The 25,126-nt window shown below is 39.3% G+C and overlaps 1 protein-coding gene across 5 annotated transcripts in view; it reads left to right on the top strand.

The window, feature by feature from the left end:
- The window catches only part of CCSER1 (coiled-coil serine rich protein 1), a 713,303-nt gene that overhangs the window by 168,223 nt on the left and 519,954 nt on the right, over positions 1-25,126 (top strand). For all 5 annotated transcript variants that reach the window (XM_055702311.1, XM_055702315.1, XM_055702326.1 and 2 more), the window contains exon 5: positions 7,200-7,320. In XM_055702311.1, coding sequence (XP_055558286.1) covers positions 7,200-7,320 — 121 coding nt within the window. The remainder of the gene's footprint in view (positions 1-7,199; positions 7,321-25,126) is intronic.

Here is a 25,126-nt window from a genome sequence, read left to right as displayed (position 1 = left end):
TTTTAAAAAGTTGTTTTTTCAAATCCTGTGCAGGCTGCTTGGAACAGTATTTGCTTTCAGTAGTTCACTGTGAATAAGAAGTATTTTAGAAGCAGCCTGAAGCATAAATAGTTATACTTAGATTATTTTAGATGTACAGTAGTTAGAGCTGAAAAACTTTCTGTGATTGCAGTTATAGTTTCCCCTGGTATTGCTACAGTGATCCATCATTGCAGGAATTGCAACAAGGAGCAGTTGTTTGTGGAGAGGTTAGCAGGGTGGCCAGAGAAAGGAAAGAGGTTTCATACAGGAGCAAAGGCAGATTCTGCAGCCTGTAAAAAACATGACTGGCAAAGCATTCAAAAGAAGTCTGTAAAACTGTGAGTGGAAAGTGAAGGGGGAATTGTGCATTGTCTTTTCCAGTACTAAAATTGGGGGAGTCAAATGAAACTAGCCGGTGGCAAGTTTAAAGTGCACTAATAGGAGTATTTCTTCATGTAACCTATAGCTCAGCTTTGAAACTCCACAGGAGTTGCAGATGCTACAAGTTTGCACAAGGATGAAAGTAACCGAACAAATTCATAAAATCCATGAGGGATTAGCAAATACAGACACAACAAAGCAAGTCTGCGAGTCGTCGTGAACCGGAGAGGCTGCTTGAGAAGACTGAGCAGGATTTAAGGCGCTGCCCTGTCCTTGCGAGAGAGCAAAGTACAGTTGTTCTGTCAAAATGTGCAAGAACTGGGCCACCAGTGTCAGCGTTATCTAGGTGATTATTTTAACAGTCAGTGTTTCCATCATTTGCTGTGTCTGTAGGGTCCTTAGGTGATCAGGGCATATACCCTTCCATTCAGTATCAATGCTACTGGCAGCATTCCATCAAGCATTAACATTAAGTAAGCAGCAAATGCTGCTTCTTACAGTTTGATTTATTATACATAGAGTACGAGTCAGTAGGTGCAAATTTCATGCGTTGCTATTACCATATTATCGCAGTGGCTTGTGACAGCAAACAGGCTTAGGATACAAAAGCGAGGGTGCAGAGCTGCTGGTGTGTTAGAAGGATTCCCTGGCTCCTGCCTAACGCCGGGTTATGTCCCCTTCCCCACTGGGTACCGGTGTGGGTGGCACAAAGCAGATATGTGTGTGCTGCTCTTCCTGAATACTACAGAAGAGCTAGGAAACAGAAGAACCCGATAGAAAGTAATTCATTTTGCCCATAATGGGCCTGTAATTGTTGCTGTTACAAAATTTCTGATTGTGACTATGCTGTGTTTAAGAATTGGGCCTGTGGTTTTATTGCAGAATTATTACAGCAAACCCTTTGGGGACTGTGAGCGTTCGTATAGTCTCATTCTCTTAAGTATTCATTTGACCAATATTGTGAAACGTAGCTGGTTTTAAGGGACAAGAGGCCCTGGAATAACTGTTGAACTAATAATAAAATAGAGATCCATTTAGTTTTCTTTTTTCCCCAAAGACTATCATCAAGTCTGGAATCAAAAGCACTTTTTTAATTACTTTTTAATATTAGGATGGTGGGGTTTTTTTAAGTGGATGGGCAAAATTGGCTTTCATGCAGAGTACCTTGAGGTTCTGTTTTAAAGAGCCTCAAAGTCTGCTTGGGCTTTAGGGTTTAATAACAAAGTATTTAAAGACTTTGTATTTCTGGGGCTGAGAAAGAGGGTGTGGAACTGAAATCATACACTTGGTTTTGCTGAAGTGTTTCATGCAGGTGATGTTTGGGGTTGATGGACAGGTCTGAACAGTGATTCTTGTCTGAGCACACCGAATGGACCAAGAATATTGGAGGACGTGCCGATGCTGTGAGGAAGAGGTTAGCACAGCGATTAACCACTGTTCCTACTGCACATGACAGAATTAATGACTAGATTTCAAGATCCTCTCTTGTAAACTATTTCTAGTGTCAGCAGGCTTCCTGTAAATAGCTTGAATTGCACGTTTGGAGTGGTTATTTCTATTTCCTCAGCTCTTGTCCTCAAAACTAGACCAATTTACTAAAGGAATTTACAGTAGATCCTCTATTCCTTTTTGGTTGGTTGGTTGGCTTTTGCATTGTGGATTGGGGTTTTTTTAAGCAAAAACTCTCTGTCCTCGTGTAACAGTTCTTTGTCCTGTGCTGCTTTTCTCGAAGAACCTGCATATGGCTTGCATATCTTGCAGCTCTTCCTTGTCCTTTGCTCAAGAGCACCTCAGGGTGCCTGCTCATGGCAGAGCCACCTTTAGGAAACAGTGTGCCAAAATGTAAATGCCTGCACTGAGAATTGGTGCTCTGGAGTAATTAAAACATATCTGCTGGCCTTCATTAGTAAAAGGAATATGTAATTGGCTGCTAGGGATCTGGACATTGCTCCCTGCCGTGCTTCAGTCCCCTGCCTCCTGCGGTGGCAGCTGGAAGATATTTCAGGGGAAAGTACTTAGCATCTTCCATGCTCCTGGCTGGCTGCCTCATTTTTTACCAAAGCAGAAGGTTTTTTGGTATAAAACAGTAGTTGTTTCCAGACTTGGTGTGTTTCTTGAAGAATGGGAGCTGTTTATTTTAAACTTTATAAGCACAAGTGTAAGTACTTATAATTGTACACCGAGTAAGTGCTCAGCTTGTTGAAATCCAGAAATACTTCACTGTTTTTGTCTTCCTCTGTCATGAATCCCTTATGCTTCGTTGCACACTGCATATGAACATTTCCCTTCTGTTTTCTCTAAGCAGGTAGTACTTGCTGCTAATTTCATCTAACCATCATTTGCATCTTGTGTCAAGGGAGGTTTTTATTTTAATAGTGAGTGGTGATAACTAGATTTTCTTTCTTTTCTATTAAAAAAAAAAACACAAACAAACCCACAAACCGAAAAAAGGGAAAAATGTGTACAATTAACACTGTTTGAAATAGATGCTGTAAATGACAGCCCTAGAGCTTAAAAATCTTTTTATTCTCCAGAGAGATACATTCTATTCAGTAGCTGCTGAAGGCTTCCTACTGTCCTATTATTTAGGGAATTAAATTTTTTTCACTGGTTGGTTCAAAGTAGAATAAAACTGTTTAATTAGTCACTCTCATTGTTCTTGTAAGAAACAGCAAAGAAAACAAAAGCTAATGTTTTTCTTCTCTAGCTATAGAGATCTGTTCTGGGGCTGCTTGTAATGAACTAGGGTAAGTCCAAGCCAGCACTCCTAGTGATAAATATATAGGGTATTTTTAAAACACTTGGCAGTGTAAGAAAACAAACTATGCATCATCAAAGTAGAAACTGAAGAATCTGGGGAGAAATTGTACAACTTGAAAAGCAGTACAGTTTTTTTATAATAGTATTATATGAAGTTAGACTGTTTTATCTTTCTGTAGAGTTATCCTTTATATGAATTGTAGTTGGTATGTGTAGTCTCTTATTTCAATAAGAACATGTTTCTTTAATATTAATACATAGCAAAGATGTTCCTCCAATTGTATTATTTCACTACATTGATTAGCTAGTTCATGTAATGGTTGAGTTGTGAATAAAGGAGATGTAATGGTACTGAAAAATACCACCTTACTGCAAATTACTCATTCTTTTCAGAAGGTATTCCATGCATAACACATTCTGAGATACTATTAGAACTTAAAGAATTTGCTACATGTAGTATAAAATTAGCTGATTGTTTCCCTTGATGCTGATGCTTTTGGAGTTTTTTCCACACTTGTGGAGGTATGCAACAGCAAGTGTGATAATGAACTTCTACCTACAACATGTACTTAATGTTTGTGTGCCATTGTAAACATGTAGCTGATAGATGGGAAAATTTTCTTTATTGGTTTCTTTATTGGAGCAGTGGATATTGTATGGCATGACTTCAGTAAGGCTTTTGACACTGTTTCCCGTAAGATCCTCACAGACAAACCGTTGATGTATGTGCTGGATGAGCAGAGTGAGGTGGGTTGGAAACTGGCTGAATGGCTGGGCCCTTAAGGTGGTGAGCATGGGATTAACTTGCACACTCACGTCAGGAATAATGTAATTGGCTGGGGCAGCTGTTTACATTGGCTTTTTCAAACACCAAATTAGATTACTGAAAATTCTGCTTTTCTCTATTTTCCTTACCAATTCATGTGGTAAGGCTGAATTTGTAAAATTCTTGCTGCTTGTTAAAGTGCAAGTTGGACACGTGAGAGGACTTAAAGTTAAAAGAGGTAATCCCTTAGTGTAACTGTTCGGTGTTTCGAGGATCTAACAGATTTGGATTCACGAAGGGTGCCATATGTATACATCGGTAATGGGCTTTTTGGGGGGTAATGTAAGCCACTTGTATGTTAAAAATGAAGGTGCAGAAGAGAAGGTACACCTAAGGAGAATGTTTTCATTTCACTCTTCAGACTTCTCTTAAGTGAAACAGTGCCCGTGCCCATCATTGCTAAAGAGTCCACATTCAAGCACATTCTCATTATTTTAATGAAAGTTATGAACAGATAATAAAAGAATATACTTCAATAGGTGAAAATTACTTGCTACTGTGTTGTTGCTGTTTCATGACATTTTAGTTAATTATAGTGTCCCATAATGACTTTTGACTGCATGCACAGAGATGAGATAAAAAGGAGGAATTGTAGTGGTTTTCAAAAGCCAGGCCAGACAGTATCACTGTCTAGAATGGGAGGATAATAAATTCCGTGAGCTCAGGTCACTGGATGACTACTGGGTTTGTCTTCAGCTGTAAATTAGGGGGTTATACAATGCCTATATAGCATTAATTATTAAACAAAAGCAGTTTCACAGTTTTATTAATTCGTGGAATTTCTGTAAAGGGTAGGAGACTAGCAGTGTCTTCTTTGTTGCTTGTGATTTCCTGTTTTTTAACTTTCTTTGTAACTGCTCTGATGGACAGTGGCTGATCTAGGGATGATCCTGCCCTGTGATGCTTCCATAGGCACCAGACCTTTTACAGGTTCTAAAGTAATAACTAGTTATTCAAGGGTTACCACAGGTCTTTTAAAGAAAAATGTATTTGCTTCATCCTTTACTCACGCATTTTTATCAGCATTTCGGTTTAAAATTCAGGCACTGAATAACAGTATTGCCCTTTGACAAACCTGTCTTTTTACAATTCTTTGACTGTAAATCAAGAGTCAAATAGACATAAATGTTCTTATTTGCACATATTCAGTCGCTGGTTGTAATGAGAAGATGCTATTTTGTACATTGGTGCCCACCAAATGGCACCTTGGTAGTTGATGGTCTGCTGGTTGCACATAATATAGTAGGACAAAAATCACTTTTTTTTTCTTATGCAATGTCTTTAGTTCAATGTATTTTGCATTAATTCCCTCCTTAATTTGTTATGCATGAAGCTAAAATGTGTATCCTACTTGTATAACTGTAGGCAATATAGCAAGTTCTCTTAGGGTATGACCATGTTTTGGAGATGGGTGTCTGTGGTAGTGACAAAGATCTTGAGTAGCACTGGTTCCAAAGAAAAATAAAGGTAAGGTTTCAGTATTGGCCATCTTATGTGTCTTAACACAGTGTGCACGTTAATATTTAAAAATACAAGCATGAGCAATGCTGGAGAACTTAAAATGCAATAAACTTAATTACGTGTACTCCACAGGAAGATTTTCTTCCTGCCAGAATCTGCTAGTGCTCCAGCCATTTTTGCTGCTTACTGAACTGCTCAGAATTCCTCTGAAAACAAAAATACCTTTGCACTTTTCTGACCTTTGTAGAAACATACAGCCGTCCTCTGACCTGTTCCTTAACACCCACTCTATAGCTGTTTTAAAGCACCAGTTACCGCTCCAGCGCGTTTGTTGGGCGTGCAGTGTATCTTGTTGATGTGTGCAGAATCCACGCTGAAATGTAATTGGAGTGCTTAGGGTAAACCACCACAGTTAGTTGTTCTTGAGCCAATCAAGGCGATACGGATGGAGTTCTACTTCAGCTTTGCTCCTCTTGTAAGAGGAGCATAGGCTCTGCAACAGGTGCATTGCCTGTGGGCAGCACGGAGGCACGTGACTGTGGAGAATGGAAGTTAGGAAAGTCCTCACAAACAAGTTTTCCAGTGATAGATAAATGCCACAGTTCAGTGTTCCCAGCTGTCATAATCTTGCGTACATGTATGTACTTGTAAAATAGGTTCTTTCTGGTTTTGAATTGCTGAGAATTTGTCGTGGTCATCCCTGTTTTACAGGCTGTGTTACTGACTGAGTATGTGCACGTGTACACTCTATGAAAACAGTTATGTATGGTTTACTTATAAAATACCATGTGTCTTACTGCTTAAAAGATAAGTCATCACATATATTCTTGTTTAGATATGATACATTTTACCATAAATGTATAATATAGGAAGCTGCTGTGCTGTGTTCAATACAGCTATCTCTTAATTCCAGCTTTTATTTGGCTCATAAAGGTGCACCTTGCTGTAAAGGAAATAAATCTGTGTCTTCAAAATCAGTAGAAGAATTTAGAATATGTATAACTTTTAACAAATACAGTTGCCTGTTTGGAGGTCAGGAACTTTTGGGTATTCATTTACTAGTGCTAATTGAGCCAGATGCTCAGCTGAAATACATGATCATTCCTCTAGCTCTAAGTGTTGTCTAAGTCATATCATCCAGCACAGTAATACATAGGTAATTTGTATTAATGAAAAGCATGGATCAATATATCAGATGCCACTCCTGGAACTTTTGGGTCTGGCCTTTTTGTATTAAAGTGGGAGGTAACAGTTAAAGAAAAAAAAAAAAATATCACTAATCAGATTTTCTCACATCTGTGTTCTTACAAAGACTGTATTTTTAATTTGGGAGGTTTGTCTGAAAATTTCCATGATTTCCAGTCATTTCAGTTTTGTGATGAAAAAGGAGAAACAAGTGCGTCATATTCTGATGTCATTTATTGCAATGTGAGTCCTTTCAGGATGCAGATGCACCAATGAGCTAGAGCAGACTGACATCTGATCTTGTGCTAGGTAAAACACAGTAAATGATGATGGGGGTGTCAGTCTGTTGGGGGGGAAAAAAAAAGTGCCAAGCAAGCACTTTAGGAAACATGAAAAACAATTAGGTTTTCATTGCAGGTAACCACAGTGTAGTCTGATTAATTGTTTGCATTTTTGTTTATCACAGTATGAATTGATTATATTTTTTTTTCCTTTAAATATTTAAAATACAAACTGAGTTCACCCTTTAACACTGAGATTATTTATTTTTTTTTTATCTTTACAGTTTGCCGGGAAGACTCATACCAGTCAATAGTCTCATGTGCTGCTGTAGTACTTACCCCTGTAGAGCCGACAGTGGATGCAAGGAAAAAAGAACAGCCAATAATGCCTGATCTGTCTAAACAGTGAGTTATTCAAATAACAAGATCTTTTACAAGTGTAATTCAGACACCAGGCCAGATTCTTTCTGGTGGACATGCACATATGCCTACTTTCTGTTTCATCAGTGGTTACACAGGCATTTCCAAAAGCAGGAATTGGCCTGAGGCTAGGCTGCTGCTTTTGTTCATTAGCCTACCTTTTTTTTTCCAAGGCTTTTGGTAATGAGGTATTTAGAGGGAATGGGCATTTATGCTCTGAGAAATTGACTTTTTAACAGGCTTAGTAAAGCGATTCTTTTTCTTCAAATAGTCCTTTCATTCTTGCACCATTTTTCTAGTCAGTAGCTGATGTTTAGAAAGAATATAATTCCTAAATGCTCTGCTCATCTTAGATATTTCAGTATTTTTCAGTGACTGTTTTACTGCTGTGGTATGAGATATGATGGCATCTTTGGAAATGTGGTAGTGGTCTTCCAAGGAAATTCTATTTAATTAAAGAGACTGTAATTTGATATCTTGCATTAGATGAGAACCATAATCACAGCATGTGCAGTACCATTTGTCTTGAAACCACCATCCTACTTGGTATTGCTTAACAATTGAGTCCTTGGAGAATGAAGAGAACATTTTTTTTCACGAAAAGAAAGCAAGCATAACAGTAATGCTTTATCACAACACAAACTTGGGGTCTGTGCATTGTAAGGTGTGGAAGGTAATTAAAAACATGACAGTGGATTAATACGACATCATTATTGGTCCTTACCATTTACATTTATTTTTCTGCTTTGCTGGGTGTATACAAATTCAGCTTTGAACTTGTCTATAAAGTCCTAGCTTGTATGCCTGTTACTGTAAGAAAATTAAAACATCCCCCCACCCCTGCAAAAAATCCCAGAAACACCACTTGTGGATTAGATAAAATTGGATGGGATGTGATCTTGGTACAGACCTATGGCTTAAGTCTGTACCTGACTGGCATTTTTCAGTCTAGTGATAAACCAATTCCATCCAGTCTACCTGTAATTAAAATTTAACACAGTATATTGCCTATCATCTAGGTATTATTACAATCACTTAATGTTTGAAATACTGGTAGCATCTATTTGTTTTAGTGTTTCAGTCATATGGTTGTCTGAATACTAAGGGATTGGAAAGGCAATGGTCTGCGAAATACTGTGTTGAAATCCAGAATAATTTTTGTGGTTAGTTCAAATGGTATAGGACATCTTTTCCTTTTCTCCACTAAAAGGCAAGCCTGCACTATTGTTTGATTTGGGTTTTTCTCTACTATCAGCAGTTCCAGCATTTCGTAATGCCGTATGAATTCGAAGTAAGGAAACTCCTGTATCTGTATAGCATGTGCTTGAAAGCTGAATGATGCTGCCTCCTAGATATTTTTTTTTCCTTCACCTTATTGGTAATAGCAAGTATATTAATCTGCTCCCTGGTGTGCTTGGTTTTTTTATTTTTTTTCTTTACAACCTGAGTAGTGATATCTTCTAAGCACATACACTTAAATCGTGCTTGTCTTACCACACCCAAAAGTCTCAGAAACATGCTCTAACCTCTGCTACTCTTCCAATTCTCATGTCTAAAAATATGACTTATGGCTCTGGAATTCTTTCCAAAAGAAACAAGCTTGTGCTTAAACAGATAAATGTACCTGAACTTCTTCACATGAAACAGTACTGTTGCATCAGTATCTTCAAACCAACATTTCTTACAAGTATATTGGAAATGAAACGGAATCATCTTGCTGGAAAACCGTTGCGTGCTGTTAGAATGGGAACTCAGGAAATACTGTAGAAACCTTCAAAGGAATCGTAGGGGAGGTGAAAGCATATGGCTTCAAGGAAACCTCAAGCGTTGTGAAACATTAGCATACCTTTCACTTCCCTCATTTCACCCTGTGCTTTCTACATGTAGATCATTTTCCCCATATCCATTTTTAATGGAAGAAAAACAGATCCCAATTCTGGTGTCTAAATATCCCAGTGTCCTCTGTCTCCAATATAAACAGCAAGCAAGAGGAACCCTGGGCACATGTTGAATTCCTTTGACTTGAGTGCAAAATCCACGTATGGGCTAATCTACACAGGTGAATTATAATTACGGGTATTTGTAATTATCTTCATGGGAAATAACATTGATGCTTTGATTTTTATGCTTATCTTTGTTTACCTGAATGGTTTTGACTTGTGTGTCCTGAATTTCTGTGCATCTTGGAGGGCTGAGCAGTGGCCAGGCATTGAGATCTTGTAAAGAGAAGTTGCTGCCGTCAGGGCCTTGGATGGAGTATGTTTAGAATAACTAATGCTTTCTAAAAACACATTAGGAAGCAGTGTGTAATCCAAAACAGATAAAATACATATTAATGATAAGATGATGTTAAACAGTTAAAAGTAACAGAAAAAAATATATATTGTAAAGCACAGTGGAATTATATCCAAGACTTTCAGGACACAAGAATCTGCGAAGCCTGAGCAGAGAAAAAAGGCCTTTAATGTGAATTGCGTAATATTTGACTATTGAAGTTATTTTGTCTTGGAAACTGTTTAGTGCTGTGGTGATTTGACCCTGGCTGGACACCAGACGCCCACCAAAGCTGCTCTGTCACTCCCCATCTCAGCTGGACAGGGGACAGAAAATGTAACAAAATGCTCGTAGGTTGAGATAAGGGCAGGGAGAGATCACTCAGCAATTACCATCATGGGCAAAACCGCCTTGACTTGGGGAAATTAGTTTAGTTTATTACCATTCAGATCAGAGTAAGACAATGAGAACTAAACCTAAAACTTAAAAAACACCTGCCCCCCACCCCTTCCTTCTTCCCAAGCGCAACTCCACTCCCAATTTCTCCACCTCCTACCTCTTCCTCATCCCTGTCATGAGAAGCATGAAGGAACCTGTTTGGTGAAGCTGTAGCACCTGCAGAAGGAAGATTAAATCCTTGCCAGGTGCTTCGGCTATTGTTCTGCATTGCCTTGAAGGCTGGTAGGGTACAAAAGGGGTTCACTGCTCTTCTGTGAATATGCATTATGGAACAGGGGGATGTCTCCATTTTTAATATGTGAACACCGCTTGAGAGTTCCTGGTTTCTGCACGCTTTCAGGGCTCAGCTGGCAAGAGAAGGAGCACCCCTTTGCAGTTTTTGTCCTTCTACTCCGTAACAGGTTGTGATACAGAGAAACACATAGTCTGAATGTCAGTGTGAGGTCAGGACAAAAACCGGGAAATGTGAGCTCTTCCTGACGTTGTCCTCCAGGCCCTGTACTTTGTCTAGGACGTTGCATTATCTTTATTCTCTTTTGTAGAAATGCAAGACTTAAAAACCTGATGCTCTCTTGAGAATTCAAGTTATCAAGGCCTCTTTGTGTTGCTGTAGTGATAAATCAGTCAGTTGCTCTCGAAGGTGCCTGGATGCTAAAACAATTCGAACATTTTGAACAGTGTATTCTGTTTGCATAGTCCTAATCTTAGTCCTTCGTATCTGAATTCAAATATAAATAAATCAGCTGCCAGGATGAAGCAATGACGTGAGGAATCCTCCCTTCCATTTCAAGTTTTTACAAGAAAACATGGGAAAGGAGGCATGGCCCAGAGAACTGGATGTTATGCTTAAAAGCAACTTAAAAACAGCTTCTGGCCAAGCTGTCAACTGAAAACTCACGCTGCCAGGGGCTGTGTGGAAAAAGAAGTTTCTCAGACACACATGTCTGAGCAAACAATGCTGCTGTGTGCTGTTCTTGTGTCAACACAGGAACCCATTCATGTGCTACTAGTGTCTGAAAAAAGTACAGTGAATTTTAGGCTCATCATTTTTAATTTACGGGATTTAAAGTTGAACAGGTGCTTATGTACTTTGTTTGATTGGTGTCTTTGGATATGACAGCCCTGCAGGTCAGGGTTGTGGTGACAACGTGTAGCCCTCTGAGCTGACCAATTTAAAGCTGGTTTGTGCATTTGTACTTCAACTGCTGTCATGTCTGCGGTTTTGATTATTTTTTTTTAAGATACTTGCTGTTAAATTGTTTTTAGAGCTACAGATCTTATGTTGTGAGGCAGACACTAATTTGCCAACTGTTTTCCATGTCAGGAATATTTTCCTGATCTTTAGGGGACATTTCCAGATGAAGATCCTAGGAAAATAGTAGGAAAAGGAGTAATGGTTTTAAACTAAAAGAGGGTAGGTTCAGACTTAGATATAAGGAAGAAATTGTTTGTGATGAGGATGATGAAACACTGGAACATGTTACCCAGGGAGGTGGCAGATGCCCCATCCCTGGAAACATTCAGGGTCAGGTTCGAGGGTCTCTGAGCAACCTGATCTAGCTGAAGATGTCCCTGCTCATTGCAGGGGGATTGTACTAGGTGATCTTTAAAGGTCCCTTCCAACCCACACTATTGTGTGATTCTATTCTATGATTCTAAATGCTACAGTGCATTTGGCAGTTCAGACTCTTAAAAACGAAATCAAGATTTTTCTTCTGGTAATTACGTGAATGGGCCGATGTAGCGAGTCTTTTCAATATTCTGTCTGTGACAACTTGTACCTTGCTACTGTACTTACCTGAGCAAAATTCATATGCATGAGTTCAACTTCAAATACATGAGAAGGTTCCTTGGAGTCACAGTAAATAGGTGGGTGCTTACTGATGGAAAACAGGGTGGTATGTGGGAGAATTATAGCTTTGATGACATTCTGTACTGCACTGCTTACTACAGATTACTCTGTTTGATATCTAGGAAGGTTTTGGTGCATATATATCTTATATTTGCTACCTGCAGTAAGTATATTCCAAAATCTGGGAGCTGTTTTCTCTCTGAGATCTTCAAGTTGTAAAAAAAGTAATAGTTATATCTGAAGACACTGGTATTCCTTTTTGGCTCTTGCAGCCTTGCCTAATTCCTTTCAACAAGTGTTCAAACCAAGCTGATTATATATTACTTTTCACTGATTTCAGTTGCAGCTTTTCTTTTCCTTTTTCTCTCTCTCCATCTAATCTTTTTTGGTATTTCGGTAAATCTCAGCAAAGACATTTTTTCCCTCAGAGCAACAGTGTTGTTTTACCTCTATAACTTTTGGTGCCTCCTTCATGGTGACACGAAGTGTGCTCTCTAATGCAGCCAGGTTGGTAGGTGGTGGTACCCCACTGCAAGATTTGTGTCGGCTTTGACAGTCCATTCAGTAAGGCATGTTTCAGCAATGTGAAAAATGAATGCTTTTCAGACTTGTTTGGACAACCTGATAAAAGATGATTGAGCTGTTTCAGTTTCCTGGATAATTGGGATGATGCACTATGTAAGCATGTGTCACTGGGTAATACGGAGAGTATAGGGATGCCCAGTGGCGCTCTGGAATGACATTGCTTTGAAAGCTGTGATTCCAGCTCAGATGAAAAACAAAAGACCCATCAACTAAATTACAGTATACTTTCCACCATAACATTGTAGTGATAGGTAAGATGTAGACAAGGTAGAATTTATATCCATTTCTTTAAAGCAGGTTCTTTGAGTAAATATAAGCAATATGATTATGCTGTCAGTGGTCAAATGCACCATTAAAATCACTTCCTGGACTGGTAGGAATCAAATGTTTCTGTGAGGGTCAAATAACGTTCCCAGAATTGCCATGAGTACTGGAGGTTCTCCTCAGGAAACCAGCCAGGCCTGAATCTCCTGAGGATGCAGGCCAGAACGGTGGGGCGTGCGTACGTGGTTCCAGGTCCCACTTGTCCCCTCCATGGGCTGCTGCTTCTGCTTCATTGCACCATGTCTGCTCCCAGCGCCCCTCAGGAGCACAGCTGTCCTTCCTCCCTGCTGCTTGTGCTCCTTGCAGCACCCTGCAGCTCCCCTACTTTATGGTCCTTTGCTGGTGGGTGTGTGGCTCTTTCTCTGTGTAGATTTAAGGTTGTCTAAGACATGTTAATGTGTCTCACATGATAGGAAATTTTGATGTGCTGTCTCCTTCTCACACCTGTGGAAACCAGTCATGAGTGCTGCCTGTCCCTCAATGGACAGGACAGGTGCAGGAATTACTGGTGAGGAGCATAACCTACCTTTTGTGAGCGGCCACCTGAAAAGGCTGGAAATCACAGTAGATGTGTTTGGGAATGTAGTTTCCAAAGTACGGTAGGATATTTGATGGACTTTAGACCCTAGTGAAAAGTGGGTTTTGCATGTTAGATATGCCTATGCTTAACTAAATTATGTAAAAGTCTTCTGAGGAAACATAGGATGAACTGAATATCTCTTAGTAATCACAGAATCATTTAGGTTGGAAGAGACCTTTGAGGTCATCAAGTCCAACCATTAACCCAGGACTGCCAAGTCCATCACTTAACCATGTCCCTAAGCACCATATCTACATGTGTTTTAAATACCTCCAGGGATGGTGATTCCACCACCTCCCTGGGCAGCCTGTTCTCACGCTTGACCACCCTTTCAGTGAATATTTTTTTCCTAATATCCAATCTAACTGTCCCCTGCTGTAACTTGAGGCTGTTTCCTCTGTCCTGTTGCTTGTTATCTGGGAGAAGAGACCTACCCCTACCTGCCTGCAACCTCCTTTCAGGCAGCTGTAGAAAGCAACAAGGTCTGCTCTTCTCTAGGCTTAACAACCCCGGTTCCCTCAGCTGCTCCTCATAAGACTTGAGCTCCAGACCCTTCACCAGCTTTGTTGCCCTTCTCTGGACACACTCCAGCACCCCAATGTCTTTCTTGCAGCGAGGGGCCCAAAACTGGACACAGAATTTGAGGTGCAGCCTCATCAGTGCCGAGTACAGGGGGACAATCACTGCCCTTGTCCTGCTGGCCACACTGTTTCTGACACAAGCCAGGCTGCTGTTGGCCTCCTTGGCCACCTGGGCACACTGCTGGCTCATGTTCATCTGGCCACCAGCCAGCACCCCCAGGGCCTTTCCCACCAGGCAGCTTTCCAGCCACTCTCCCCAGCCTGTAGTGTTGTGTGGGGTTGTTGTGACCCAAGGTCAGGACCCGGCACTTCTCCCTGGTGAACTTCTTACAGTTGGCCTCAGCCCATTGCTTCAGCCTGTCCAGATCACCCCTGAGTCCTTCCCTGACGTCTGGCTCACTGACCAGCTGTGTCAGGCAGTTCTCTTCCACACAGTCCAGGAACCTCCTAGACTGTTTCCTATCTGCTGTGTTGTGTTTCCAGTGGACAATCCGGTTGGTGAAGTCCCCCACGAGAATAGAACTAGTGATTTTGAGACTTCTCCCAGCCGCTTCTAGAATGTTTCATCTGCCTCTTCATCCTGGATGGGTGGTCTGTAACAGATTCCTACCAGGATATCTTCCTTGTTGACCTTCCCCTGATTCTTGCCCATAAGAAAACAGCACTTCAGCTGTGCTACTGATCTCAGCTCCTACCCTGGCCTGCCACCCCCAGGATCATCCCTTAATGAGCTTGATTGGATTCCCTTCCCCCTTCAAATCTAGTATAAAGCTCTGTCAATGAGCCCTGCTAACTCCTGACCGAGGATCCTTTTCCCACTTCAAGACAGGTCGACCCATCTGTTGCCAGCAGGCCTCTTGCCATGTAAACTGACCCATGATCAAAAAAAACTGAAATTAAGCCTTTGACATGAGCCCAGGGCCAGGTGTTGATCTGGGATCTTCTAATTACACACCCCATTGTTCCCTGCAGCTAACGACATTGATAAAGTTATGCTTAATGAAACAAAGGTGGTTTTATTTTGAAAAAGCAAACATTTTTTTAATAAATATTTTCTGATTGATTTTTTTAAATCTTTAATCTTTATACTTTCAAGGAGAGCATATTAAAAATATGTAATTCTAGCTATGACTATGCAAAGAATTAATCAATACCCAAAACATAATCAGGGTAACAAACAAGAAATTAACTCTTTGTTTAAAAGGCACTACTAAGCTGTTACATTTGATTAAAAACTCAGTTTTGATTATTCTGATTCCCTGTCCCTCTGCAATAAAGTGGAGAAAAAACAAACTGTAGCCCGTGGCCAAAACAATTCCATGGTCTCCTTGTACATCCTGTATTGCTTTTTGCACATATTGGGAGAATCAGTTATTTTGCTGTACTCATGTCTTCTCTGAAATGGCAAACATTTCAGAAAATAGGAAAAATATAATATTTACACTTCTTTAATTGTCTGCTATTCCCCAACCCTAAGTACCTGAAACTCTTACCTGGCATTGCCTCTTGAGTAGGCTGCTGAAATTGTAACCTCTTTCTCCTTGCTTTGAAGAAAAGCAATAACCCAGACTCGGATGTTTCTATTTTTTTCTCTGTGTCTGGCCACTGTGGAAGTGAGAATGATTTCGTGTAAACAATTATAAATAATAGTTGTGCAAAGGAAATATAATTGCACTGCAAAGTGAATATGGAAGAAAGTTTGTATGTGGTTGTAAAATGGGAAGAGCATCATTGTTCCTTCTAAGTCACAGCAACCAGCAAGTTACAAGAAAGATTGACAGGCAAACAATCTGCATAAGTATTTTAAATATCTTAGGCAGCTCTTTGCATCCAAAGAATTAAGATGTTTTCCACAGCTTCATTTGATCTTTAGTTGCAGATGTTGAATAAACTGTTTTTTTGAGAGCCTCTAAGTAATTGTAATCACAGTACTCAACTACAAAATATTGAAAATATTAAGTCCTGTCTTTTCCTGTGTGGTGGTGAATAATGCAGGAGGCAGAGGAATGATGGTCATTGCCCTATGGAGGAAAGGTGTTATGTAGATTTTATCTATAGCTCTGCCAAGAAAGCTCCAATCCTTTGCAAATAAGGTCATGGTTTGGAAAGCTTCCTCTTCCCTCTTGAGAAGAGATTTGCTTTCTAGTGGACAATTGACCATAAGTATTTCAGTCATTATGCTTAAAGCATTACTGACGTGACTGAACAATATTTCATAAAAAGAGGCAAGGATGGTATGTTAAGCAAGGTACTTAATGAGGTCACTTTGAATCAGAGCATGACAGATCAAGAACACTATGGCATTTCCAAGCTGAAATAATTGTTGTAATTTCAAAATACAGGACTAGTGCGTTGTATCATGGTGTAGTTAATCTTTACTAATACAAGAAAATGAAAGAAATAGAAACCTGTAGGGGTAATACATCTTTGCTGAAAAGTGATGTGTCTGAGCTCCAAATGGTGAAAATTCATCTAGAACTTTTGGAGTCAAAATAGTTATTGTAATTGACATTGGCAGAGAGCATGACCAAAGCTGACTTAAAGCACTGGACTGTACAAACTAAGGACAATGCAGTTACAGCCATCTGGAATACAAATTTCCACTGCTTCAGCAGCAAGCAATGGACAGCATAACTGCATCAACAACTACAATTTTTTAACTATACCTGAAGTCATCATAAGGAAGATATTGTCACCAAATCACAGTCGCCTTTAGAAAATGGCTCTGGTTTAGCCTGAAGCAAGAATAAAAGATCACTTTGTTCCATTCACATCCCTAAACTTACATACCTTTATGATGCCATAACGTCATTCTGGTTGTGGCCATCACTTTAGTAAGAATGTCCTTTAGAGTAAGATTACCCATTATGTATCAGACCTGAGACAGGGTTTTTATTACTAAATTAAATTGAAATCTGTGCATTCCTCTGCATCCTTTTCTATGTTCTCTGTGAATCATCATGTTTTCCTCTGGACACTTCAGCAGTAGTGGAAGCTTTAGTCATCTGACTTGCTCAGCCTTCATGTCCAGAAATTTCCCCAAAAGAAATACATCAAGATAAGTAATCTTGCAGTGTTAAATTAGAGCTTGTGTTTGAAAAGTTGCCAGTTGTCACCCAGATAGATTCATAAAGACAGGTGCTTAAGATACACTTGGTCCAAGAGCGGAAATTTTATCCTGTGTGTGCTGTAGCGTCTAGAAGTTTCTGCATTACTGAGAAGTATGAGTCAGACCACTGGTATCAACTAAATCCCAAAGTGGCAGCCTAACACTCAGCAACCAAGAACTCTTCTAAGCTAATGGCCTTGAGTAATCATTGCAAAATATTCTTGGCATATACATTGTAATTAGAGCAATGAACCATAAGGCACAGTTATGACTAGATAGGACGTTTGTTTGAATTTGAATTTTGTGCTGAGACTTTTATTATGTGATGAAATGGGAATGATTACATGATACACCAAGCCTCCTTAACCTCTGGAGGAAATCTAAAAGGAGATGTAGTTTAGGTAAGTAAAATCCTGCCTGGTTCCCTAAAAAGAAAATAGTTACTGTAGGCAATGCAGGCAGAGATGGTTGATAGGGTTGAGGAAACTGAGCCACTGGAACAGGCTTAGGCAATTGAACATCAGTTATTTTATCTGGAGATCCACATCTGAAGAGTTGCTGTTCTAAACTGTAGCATTAGTCACTTACAGGGTTTGTTATTCTAATAAAATTATGGTTTTTTCCATTATCCTACGTGGCAGCTGCCGAAGCCCTGTAAAGCACACCCATCGCCTGCTGGAACGACTGTAGAAAGCCACTCATACAGAATGTCCTCCTGAGCCAGGGTTACAGTTGGGCATGTGGAAAATGACTCACTTGTTTACCTGGGATTAAAAAAAAAAAGTTCCCTGTGGAAAACAGACTTCATCTTTGTCTAGCCTGAATTTATGTCCAACGTAGCCACTCAGATAAGCACAACTGCTCCCTCAACCTCATGTACTAAAGGGAGATCTAATGATCTAATGTTTTTATTTAGCAGGTCCTTTGTTCAAGGGGCTGGAAGAACTTGGTTTTGGGACAGCACAATGAAACCTCAGAACAAATGCTGTGGTCTTACTTTCTGGTCTTTTTTCATCATTTCAAAAAAGCCATTTTTACGATAGTCTTGTGTTAAGTTAGTTCATATGCATTTATGTTGTATAGCGATTGTTAAATTTGTATTTCAGTAATATATTCTTGTAGCATACTGCAGCAATTGGGAAGACAATGTTAAACCCCAGTGTTAACCTTGATGCCTGGTTTTGCCTAATGAGAATTTACAGTTGCTGTGAGACTTCACTGAAGGAACATGCTTTTAAAGCACAGAACTCGGAGCTTTGGGAGAAAGCCCATTTAAATCAGATGGGGAGAAAGAGAGAAGTGCCACTGCTGCCCGTTTATTCCTTCAGCACTGCCCATTTATTCCTTCAGCACTGCCCATTTATTCCTTTTTCGTGTATGCTAGTGTGTTCAAAATCTTGAAAGGATACAGAAGTTATATTTTGTAAAGGCGGGGCAAAAATATCTGTTAGACTTGACTTCTTTGACTCAAGCTTGCTCAAAATTAAGTGGAAGTGCTTAGTCTTAGGTGACCGCTCCAGAAACAGAATTATACTTTCTGGTATGTAAAAGCATTGGCTGTGGCTAAACTGTAATTAACGCTCTGTTTGAGCCACAGCCAGTGGTTGTATTCTGTCATCTCACAAGAAAATTAAGGCACATTTGGGTCTGTACTTTTGTGCAGCAGAAACATCAGTCAGAGGTAGTGTTGTCTAAATGCGGAAGAGGAGGTGGGGAGTGATGGTGGTAGGGGAGAAGGGACCAGGGGATAATTTGTTTTGTAATTTAGAAATCTGTGGTGTTTGTATTAAAGTACAACCTCAGTTCCTACAAATTAGATTTCAAAGCATAATTGCAGCTCAAATATAGAAATTAATCAACTATGTTATTACATGTGAACAATTTAAGCATCATAAAATGGAAAACAAATATGAAGGAAAAATGCTGGTACATGTAATGCTCGGATTGCAAAGTACTTAATTTGGTTAGACAAATGCATTGTAGATTAAAACTAGAAAAAACAGATCAAGTACATAGCACAGATGTATTTGTTTCACTGTCACAGTAATTTAATAATATCTCTGAACAGCAAATATCTCTGAATAACAAAGAACAGCATTTCTTGGTAATTTCTTGCTGTCGCTGGAAGGTAGAGGAAAGGAAAGATGTCAGGGAAAACTAGGTATATTTGCATTTATGATTGTATGGTATTGAACTATGTCATGCTGTTTTATAGCTCATTGTTCACTTCCATTGAAAACATTATCAGGCATTCTTTTGAATCTGATCAGTGAAAAACAACAGTGTTGTGATGGTGCTGTTACTGGTTTTATTTAGAGGTTTTCTAAACCATATATTTTGCAGAACATTCCTAAAAAACATCATCCTGTGCAGTGGCTGTATTAGACTTAATTTTGTTAGAAAACATACTATTCAGAGTCATATCGTGACTTAAATAGGATACTGGTGGAGCAAACAAAGTTTAATCAGCATACTGCTTAAAATACAGAAAGTGCTTCATCATGCTTCAGGTTGAGATTTACCTGCATCCTAGAGGGAATGAATTATGTGGAAAAAAACCCCATACCTGCATGCTATGCTTCACATACCATCAATGAGAATTTCACTTTTTATTTTGTAAAACTAAATGGGGAGAGATGCTCCAGAAGTATCTAAATATTAGTATTTCTAACAACAATATTTGCTCTGTTTTGCAAATTAAGAAAACTATATTAGAGAAAGGACAGAAGTAATTTTAACAACAATTTCCTTGCACCCACCTCCAGCTCCAGTTCATTTTGTTCTTATTTATTTTTCCCTGGAGGTAATCAAGATACAGAGGCAATATCCCTCTTACTGTTGTATGTACATTTCCAATGTACTCATGAACAGCCCGAGGAGCAGAGATTTTAGTAACCAATAAAAATCTATGTTTACATTGAGTATTGAATACATTGTGATTTACTTGCATGGATTTACTGATAGTAGAGACGGAAGGCTACAGCTGAAAATGTGAAGTGTTACTATTGCTCTTTGTTTTTCTCCTTTTCCCCCTCCTGGCTTTTTCCAGTCAATACAGGGGCTGTGTCAGCCACCATATGGGAAATATATATATGACACCTACAGCGTAAAAAGAAAACAATCTGGGAAATGGCAAAGGTAGGAAGCAGAGGAGATGAAAGTGAGAGGACACTGCATCAACACATTAGGACCCATGCAGCATTGGTGTAGTTGGATTGAGACATAAATTTGCAATTAAATTGCAACAAAGTTAAGCTGTAAAGACAAAATATTGTGCCAAGCAACAGTGAGTTTGAAGTAGCAGAGTGCTGCAAAAGATATCCATACAGTTAGGAGGGGAGTACTAATGAAAGTTCTTCCTGAGCAGGGTTAAGCTCTGTTATGCAAAGGAGATCGACTGGCCAAGCTGCTTTTTATCAGTAGTAGCAGCAGTAGCCGCCATGTAAAAAGTTCGGTGATGTTTGTGGAGGGAGAATATTTTTTTGGGTTTCTTTTCCTGTGCTATACCTGTGTTTCATGTGCTTCCTGTACAGTTAATTTACTAGGTCTTTGTGGATATGGTAAGAATTTACTCCAATTGTTTTGATTACAAATTGTTTTGCTTTTGGTATTTAATTCTCTCTTTATCATTACACAGTGGAGTAGTATGTAGCTTTTGTTGCACATGAAAAATATATGCTGTCGCTACATTGATTAAATATGTAAAAGCATGTATTGCAAATATATCCACCTATTAATAATCCAGGTAGAGCTTCCATCGCAGCACCCACAACATCAGCACGTGTACAGCTAATGTGTCCAAAAAAGAGAAGCAGGGAAAGAAAAGAGGCCAGTGCTTGCGTTACGACTGTGAGGGGGCTTTTTCAGGAGCACGTACACACATACGGAAGTATGACATAGGCTACAACCTGCAGCCCTCTCCCTTTTTTGCTCCAGGATCAGCTGGTGTATATATTCAGCGAATCTCCCAGATCCCAGGAGGATTCCTGTGACAAGCAAGAAAAGTAGGAGGAAGGAATTGTGAGTAAGAGATTACTAGGAGTGAGATACTGGAAAAAATCAAGGGAAGCACGGGCAGAGGAAAAAGAAGGGTAGCTTTGAGCTAAACTTTCCCATTTTTTATTCAGTCGTGCTTATAACCTATACTCTTGGTAAAACTTTATCTGTCTATCCTTTTGTTTGTTTATACAGAAAGCCTATAGGGTATTCACCCAAGAGTATGGTAATGTTCATCTAACTGCTGTACTGACCTATTCCTCCATCCCCAGTCCTTTACTTAAAATTTTTAATATTGATTTTTTCAGGAGTATTCCAGTCCCAGTTCAAATTATCTTTTTATTATGTCCTTTTGTATATTATACATCTTTATATACAATTTTTGTATGTGCTCAGGTTACTGCTTTAGAAGATATTGAATTGAAAAGGACTTATTTCTCCTGGTAATAGCAGGTGGAGAGGCGACAGACCTCAAATCAGAACCACAAAACAACTTGGAATAAATGGTATGAGAGCCAAATATGAAAGGCATTCTTCTGTTTTAAAATACACTTCTTTTAGTTTTGGTTGCATCAATGTAAATGTCTCGTGCACACAGTTTAAAGGCAGAACAGGAGAAGCAGAAGTCCTTTTTGACAGATGACCTAAATGGTTAGGTGATGCCAAGTTAATTTGTGCTACAATAGCCCCCTATTAATGGGACTGTGTTTTGAACCTTATTTTTGTAATCCTGTTTTAATCTAATGTTTTAATCTTATTTTTCTATTCCTTACTTGGACCTGAATAAATAGAAGTGATTGATATTTTTGACTGAAAATATCTAAATGTTCTAAATAAACATTTTCAGAGATATGGTCTAGAATAATGTTGCTATATTGATTATTTCTTGTCAATTCTGACAAAGTGTGTTGCAGCACACTGAAATGTGCCATGTACCTCCACAGGTAAATAAAAACCTCCCTGTTTTCTTGTCCAAGGAACAGTGTCCTCTGTTTGGGTAACTAATGGAAGAGGTAGAAAACAGCATTTATAGGACAGTGAGAAAGCACAAGTGTTCAAGGAGTAGGATTACCATGTTGGTTTCTAAATCCTGTGAGTCACGAAGCTGAGCCTAGTTCAGAAAGGAGTCATACCCTCATTCAGGTAGGGAGTTTTGATACGGGCTCTAGCAAGGTTTGTTTATCCTTGTAGTTACAGTTGAAATGACTAAAATTCGCCTGGTCAAAATAATAATTCGTGCTTCCAGCTTTGTGCTATCTACATAATTACTCCTGAATTATTTTTTTTAATGTAATACAACATAATGAACTAGACTAAATGCTTTAAATTTTGAATTATTGAAAAGGAACTTATAATGAGTGCCTGATAGACTTCAGGGAATCCATAATTTAGATGGCAACAGAACACACTGACTCCGGCTGCAATAATAGATTATACTTGAAAAGGCAACAATTAAATACATATAATAGAATGGTTTTGGTTACTATGGAAACAGTTACAGAAGGAGTTTTCAGCATTACAAACCACTGTGTGTATACAAGAGAAATTATGTTCTTCTGAGTCAAAAGATGCTATGAAAGCTTTCCAAGGAAAAGACTAAATAATACAAAATATTCAAAGCGAAAGCTTTTAAATATCTCTTTCCAATATGTTGGTGTTTTTGTGTTCCCTCTTCCTGCTTTCTCCCCGTTTTTCTGCCACTAAGTTTTGGAGTTTAAGAATTTGAGCTCCGTAGCAAAAAGCACTTTGCGAAGAGGATTAGTGAATGAAAGAGCAATGTTGGATGAGTTACTTGATTTCTGGGGCCATTCATGAGAGATCTAATCCTACCTCATAAATTTTACTTCAGTCAGGGCATCTGTACTATAGCCTCACGCTTTCTTCCATGTATTTTTCTCTTTATTCTCTTAACTTAGAAATAGTGAATGCACAAGCTAGAGGAGGAGGAAGTAAGGAAAATTACCAGTTCTGTATTTCACTAAAGCTTAAGTGCTTTCAAATAGGACTGCACAGTCACTTTATGTATGTTACACTTAATACTATTGCTAAGCCAGGTGTTAACTTTCTTTTTTCTTTCGTTTTTAGGTCTAAACATTATCATCTCTACCTCAGGTTTAGCATTTATTAAAAGAATGTCAGGTGGGGGAGTACTTACAGCATCAAATTTGCAGTAGAGCGAATATTAAATAAAAACATTTAAAGCTTCTTTTATACTTCATCTAAACCAGAGTTTTTATGTATCTGTTGAAGAAGCTTTAAAAGCTTAATCATCAGGAATGCTCAGTCCTGTACTGAAACTGGCACAATCCGCAAGAGTTGGGAACATCTGAAATTTGGTCCCTTGGAGTAAAGAAAACTGTAGCTGAAATCAATTAGCACGCTTACTTTCAAAGTGTGACAATGAATCTGAAAAGGAGTAGGTTCTTTGATTTCTTCTAAAAGAAATAAATTGTCTGGGAAATACATTATCAATGATTATCGAAATATATATTAAACAATACTGTGTTATTTCTGTGTATCTCTTTCGAACTCCAGATGCGACGTCTTGATATTGAACTGCAACCCAGCAGCTACGTAAACTCTGCTAATTATGTCCTCTAATTTTCTGTGCTTACTTGTAAAGTGGGAGTGCCTATCTTTTAATGCAGAGTACCATAGAGCTTGTTTCTTTTTAGTGCTGTACATCGGGAAACACATGTTTAGGGACACAAAAGACATGTACTTAAAAAGTCTCAACCCTTGTTTTGAATGTACCATTTAGGAGGTTGGTGTGCAGCATTTTTCAGTTGTATATGAAGTAAAAGAAAGACTCTGCACTGTTGTGGAAAATGCTTCTGTATTGTTATTGAGAGACTAGGGACCAACTGGGTGTGTGTAATCACAAGTGATGGGAGAGTCTCTAGATTTAAACTCAGTGTTGGTTGCTTGATTGTTTGCTTTGTTGCATACACACTGCCTGTGTGTGCAGTTCCTGTTCTCTTACAAGTCACCTTTAAAAAGTGAGGGAGTGCTGTATATCTTGCAGCCACAGTGTTATAAATGGAAATTTCCTCAATTCGGCATTTTGGGGGAAGCAAACATCACGCTCTACAATTGCTTTCACTTTCACCCACATTAATTTGTTTAGATCATTTAATAACCAAAAATTTCTCAATCTAAGTCCAAATTGCTGTCAAGAAAGAAAGAAAAGAGAACTACTAGGGTGAAGTAGTGCTGGGGGTGGTTGAGCTCAATGGCTGCCTCAGCTTCCCAAATATTATTGACCTTGATATCCCGCTCCATGAAGGAGGAGGGTTCAGGGACTCTGAAGCTAGGAAGCTGTGTTACAGATGGTTTTGTGCTGATCCCTGTTAGCAGTCCTTAGTGAAATTCCCTCTGAACGCTGCTGCAGAGGCCATATGCTCCAAACGTATAGTTGCCGTGATTATTATGCGCTGCTTCATCGCCATCCTGAGCCTGTCCAAAGCAGTATTGAAAAGCTGATGAAATTCTCTTTAATGGGAATTGAGACAAATCTGTTGTGCTGCCTGCGGACAAATCGTCAGCTGAAATGAGTTTAGGGCTCAGCATTATCATCATCAAGGAAATCCTTCCTTGATTGAACCCTGTTTCCCATCGGTTAGCTTGGTGGTGTTGCTGGCGGTCAGGGAGCAGGGCAGTGAGCAGGGCACCGCTCTGCCTGGCCGTGCCACGGTCTGGGAGGAGCGGGTGCTGCTGTGCTTCCTCTGGCAGGAGAACGCCTTCTGTAGCACTGATAGAAAGCAAGGGCTGTTTTTCTTTGCTTGTTGACAGCTGCTTCAAAGGCGACCTCAGAACATGTCAAAAAAAAGTAATAAAAGATGAGAAGTCCAGCTTTAGACAAGGAAAGATTGCTTTCCTCGCTTGGGCTGGAGAAAGCTAACTGAAGCTTAGCCATTGCGAACGCTTCATAAATGGGGTTGAGGGTACCCCAGTGATTGTAGGTAGTCAATATATCATACAATTATTAGTTTCTTTTCAATGGAGTAAAAGCGGTCTTGTATCCATTATTC

The sequence above is a fragment of the Falco cherrug genome, chromosome 1 (assembly GCF_023634085.1).
Source record: "Falco cherrug isolate bFalChe1 chromosome 1, bFalChe1.pri, whole genome shotgun sequence".
NCBI classification, from domain to species: Eukaryota; Metazoa; Chordata; class Aves; order Falconiformes; family Falconidae; genus Falco; species Falco cherrug.
Note: the sequence above shows the minus strand (reverse complement) of the source record. Positions and strands in the feature narration are given on the sequence as shown.